Here is a 5,124-nt window from a genome sequence, read left to right on the forward strand (position 1 = left end):
TATATATATATATATATATATATATATATATATATATATATATGTTTGTTCACAAGATATTTAGTTACACCATTTTACATAGATTTCATTAACATAAGGTGATTATTAGTTACCTAATGTAAATTACATAAGACATTGTCAAATCATCAGAGAATTTTTATATGTAACACTACTGAACAGAAAAATGACAGGTTACATTCATAGTAAGAAAGAAGCCAAACTTTACTATCTATTGGACACTTACTTGTTTCACCCTCATGATTTCTCTCAAAAAGTTTTGATCACCAATAAACTTTGTAAGTTCCTTTAGTTTAAAAAGATCTGTAACCCATCCTTCACCAATTTTCTGAAATAAAAAAGGGAAAAAAATAAAATAGATGCATTTTTAATTTTATTGAAATTTATTAATTTTCAGCTTTATTTAATGATATAATAATGAAAATACAATAAAAAGTCATAGGAAGATACAGACAAGAGATGACATAACTCAAAGTCTTTCCAAATTCTAGACGGCTTATCAGAATTGTGTGTATGCAGTATGTAGTAAATAATAAAAATGAACAAATTGGTGCTGGTATAATGTAATGAACCAGAAAAGCTTAATTAAAATTACATTTGCAGTGAAGAAAAAAAACACCAAATGATAAAATCTAGACAAGAAAGCAAGAAAAGATAACTCTGAACTTTAACTGTAATAGACAAATTCATCAGTTTGTTAGGAATAAAGTATTGGGTTGTCCAGAAAGTTCGTGCCGATTTTTAAAGGAAAGAAAAAGGTCAGTAAATACTTGCCATTACATTTTTAATCAACCAAATATGAACCATTTTGTTGCACAATGCGTCTCCATCTTTCCTTTAACTTGAAAATACCCTCTTCCCAGAATTGAGGTGGTTTCATGGCAAATAAGTCGAAAGGTAAGCTACTATAAATCAGCACAAACTTTCTGGACAACCCAATAATATAACAAGTGAACCCTACAGCTTGAGACAGTAATCTCCAGAGGTTGATGATGATGATATCCGGTTAATCATAGATTGGAGAGGCCAATGCTAAGATAGCATTGTCATGATGCTAATTATATGGGTGAATCATGATAAATGCTTTCCAAAGTCAAAAATAGGGTAAATTACTTTGGGGAAGTAACAGATAAAATAAGAAAGACATACAATATTTTGTAATCAGTTTTAAAGTCAGAACTTACAGGGATGTAACTAAATACCGTAAAATATTTCAAAGATTCCTATCTTTCTGCACTCTCCACCACCCCAGAACTTACCAAATTATATATTCAGTATATGTAAACATGTTTGTTCCTCAGTTGTACTAGTTTGACAAAAGACAGTTTAACAAAAGACTATTTGAAGTGATTAAAATAACTGCATCATGGTAGAGTCACAACAATCATTGAAAATACACACGCACTGTTATATCACTGCTTTGTTTATTGTTATTTTGGAACATGTCAAGGTGGTGAGCTGGCAGAATTGTTAGCACAATGGACAAAATACTTAGTGCTATTTCATCCATCTTCATGTTCTGAGTTCAAATTCCGCTGAAGTCAACTTTGCCTTTCATCCTTTTGGGGTCGATAAAATAACTGCTGAATACTGGGGTCGATGTAATCTACTAGTCCCCTCCCCCAAATTTCAAGCCTTGTGCCTATAGTAGAAAGGGTTATTTTGGAACATGTTGTTTAATCTGACCAAGCAGATCTTTAGATTAAAGACATTCCAGTGGTGACCATTCCATCATTCTCTTTGGCATTTACCAAGGACTACATTATTCAATATCCTTCTCACAAGTCATTGAGAAAGAAAGTACTAAATCTTGGAACTTAATACCTAATTTATTTTTTCATATGATGCACAATGTAAAGGTGATATTGTCTGTAAGGCTAACACATTGAACTGACCACAAGTTCAAATTTTATTATAGAATAATATAGAGCACATCAGCTGATTTAACTGACTGTGTATGTGTCCTGTTAACAGTGTGACATATACCATCATCATCATCATTTAACATCCGCTTTCCATGCTGGCATGGGTTAGATGGTTTGACTTAGGACTGGCAAGCCAGAAGGCTACACCAGGCTCCAATCTGATCTGGCAAGGTTTCTACAGCTGGATGTCCTTCCTAACGCCAACCACTCCGAGGGTGTAGCGGGTGCTTTTTCTGTGCCACCAGCACAGGTGCCAGTCAGGTGGTACTAGCATCGGCCACGGCAATGATTTCACTTGACTCAAGAGGTCTTCTCAAGCACAGTTTATTGCTCAATGATTGAAGGGTACTCTTAATTGGATCTGTTATGCGACATTGGCATAGTCCATGGTTACGCTCTCACTTGGCTTGCTGGGCCTTCTCAAGCACAGCATATCTCCATAGGTCTCAGTCATTTGTCATGCTTCACCACCTCATCCCAGATCTTCCTGGGTCTACCTCTTCCACAGGTTCCTTCCACTGTTAGGGTGTGACACTTCCTCACACAGCTGTCCTCATCCATATGTAACACATGACCATACCAGCACAGTCATCTCTCTCACACACCACATCTGATGCTTCTTATGTTCAACTTTTCTCTCAGGGTGCTTACACTCTGTCATGTATGCACACATCCAGTGGAGCATACTAGCTTCATTTCTTGCAAGCTTACTCATGTCCTCAGCAGTCACAGCCCATGTTTCGCTGCCATGACATAATAAATTTAATACTAAATTCCAATTAATTTAATCAATGACTTACAACTTTCTGTCATTCACGAGAAAAGGAAATGCTCAAGAGAAGGATGGAATAGTCATGACTGAATGCTTTTTATCCATAGATCTGCTTGTTCAAGATTGACATTAGGTTGAATAACAACATACTCCAAAATAATAATAAAATAAAAATGTTAATATAACAATGCAATGTGTAGTTTTTACTGGCTATTGTGACACTACTATGATGTAATCATTTTAGTCCCAACACATGATCTCATTGATCAAATCCTTTGTCAAACAAGTGCAACTGAGTAATAAATTGTTTAGATATTCTGAATATATAATACCACTACTATTTCATAGTTGATTGGACCTAAGGGAAGAAAGAAATCTAGCTTAAATTTACATTAGTGAACAACAATTATGCAATTCTGAACTAAACTGAAAGTTTACTTAGAAAATAATACACAAAATAAATAAAATTACTCACATCGGCAATAACGTCAGAAAGTCCAGGGTTGCACAGCAGCAACCAGCGGCGAGGAGTAATGCCATTGGTCTTATTTTGGAAGCGTTTAGGAAACATATCATGGAAATCTTTAAAACTGAAGAAATAAAAGAGATTCTTGGTTAATATATTTCAAGATTATGACATTTTAAAAATTCTGGCAAGAATAAAAGTTTTGAAAAAAAATGTATTTAAATGATCCATGGGATTAACTATTTTTCATAAGGCTGAATATCACAATTTTCACCAACACACACTGAAATAAATATCTTAAAGGGTCAGTTTAGTAGTCATAGCAAAATCTTATAGATACAATATTTAGCCCAGGAAGCCTTAATTTAGTAGATAAAAGGAATTCCAGTCATGACCTTCCTATCTTTTTAAAGGTATTTAATTCTACATTGCCTAAAGTGTTCTTTCTTTTAAGACATCAGGGATAAAATTTGAGGGAATCTGATTGCTATTCCTAGCAGCTCAAGCAACCACGCACAGCTCCAATCATCATCATTTAATATCCGTTTTCTATGCTGGCATGGGTTAGATGGGTTGACAGGAGCTGGCCAGCCAGGGAGTTACACCAGTCTCCAATTGTCTGTTTTGGCATGATTTTTACAGCTGGATGCCCTTCCTAATGACAACCACTTTACAGAATGTACTGGGTGCTTTTTATGTGACCCCAGCATGGGTGGTACCTTTTATGTGGCACAGGTACATTCTATGTGGCACTGGCACCAGTGGTTTTTACATGGCAACAGCATGGGTATTTATTATGTAATACCAACACATATATGAAATAAACAATAACTCTCTTTCTTGGCTATATAAAGAAATAAAATATTCTGTTAAACCTGATAGAAATAAGACAATAAAGTTCTTGAAAGAATTAAAGTAAACCAATGCTTTACATATTTAGCTAGAATTTCTGCATATTCCCACTGTCTGTTTCTTAGATTCTCACGACATATACACCAAATCATTCTGAATTACTAAAGATCTTGCCTAAACTTTTTAAAGTACTTACGTTGTTGTTTTAATAATATCAGAATGGATGGCAGCAACACCATTCACTGCATGTGAGCCAATAATACTCAAATGAGCCATATTAATTTTCTTATCGTGACCTTCTTCAACAATAGACATTCTCTTGATACGGTCATTATCCCCTGGGTATTTTTTAGCTACATCCTGAAATAAGAAATAATTAAGGTAATATAAGACTGCAACAGAATGTATTCGGGTAATTATATTATACTTGTATTTTACAGCAATTTACAAGAGAGTAGTAGACTATGTAAGACCACTGCTTTCTGGTCTTGTAGGAATCAGAGGGTTTTTTGGTAAAGTAACTTTCTTGGTTAGTTATAAGTTCATAAATCTCAGAAATCAATACAAATTGCAAAATCATCATCATCATTTTCCACCTTGAATTGGAAGAGATACCTCTATATTCAGTTGAGCAGATACTGTAAATTTAAGCCTATCTCTTACCAAGGACACAATACAATTTCACCTTTTAAATTTGGCATTTCAGTTCTAACTTTTTGAAAATTATACATTATATCATCATCATCATCATCATCATCGTTTAACGTCCGCTTTCCATGCTAGCATGGGTTGGACGATTTGACTGAGGACTGGTGAAACCGGATGGCAACACCAGGCTCCAGTCTGATTTGGCAGAGTTTCTACAGCTGGATGCCCTTCCTAACGCCAACCATTTATAAATATTGATGCAGAAAATCTTGTTTTTAAAATTTTAAACAATTCATTTAAAATTGAATGGTGCTTTTTATGTGCCACCAATCAGGCAGCAATATAAAATATTCAAATATACACGTGCGCGCACATGTATGCTTGCATGTGTGTGTGTATGTGGAAACATATTTTGTTGTGTGGTATTTACTGAAAAAAAAAAA

At 34.6% G+C, this 5,124-nt stretch overlaps 1 protein-coding gene across 1 annotated transcript in view; it reads right to left on the reverse strand.

Annotated features, from left to right (window-relative positions):
* LOC106872185 (glycogen phosphorylase, brain form) overlaps window positions 1-5,124 on the reverse strand; it is a 40,512-nt gene that overhangs the window by 8,647 nt on the left and 26,741 nt on the right. Inside the window, exons 10-12 of the mRNA XM_014919083.2 lie at window positions 4,230-4,459; window positions 3,191-3,305; window positions 245-346 (exon numbers count right to left, since the gene is read on the reverse strand). Coding sequence (XP_014774569.1) covers window positions 245-346; window positions 3,191-3,305; window positions 4,230-4,459 — 447 coding nt within the window. The remainder of the gene's footprint in view (window positions 1-244; window positions 347-3,190; window positions 3,306-4,229; window positions 4,460-5,124) is intronic.

This window comes from Octopus bimaculoides, chromosome 4 (assembly GCF_001194135.2).
Source record: "Octopus bimaculoides isolate UCB-OBI-ISO-001 chromosome 4, ASM119413v2, whole genome shotgun sequence".
Lineage (NCBI taxonomy): Eukaryota > Metazoa > Mollusca > Cephalopoda > Octopoda > Octopodidae > Octopus > Octopus bimaculoides.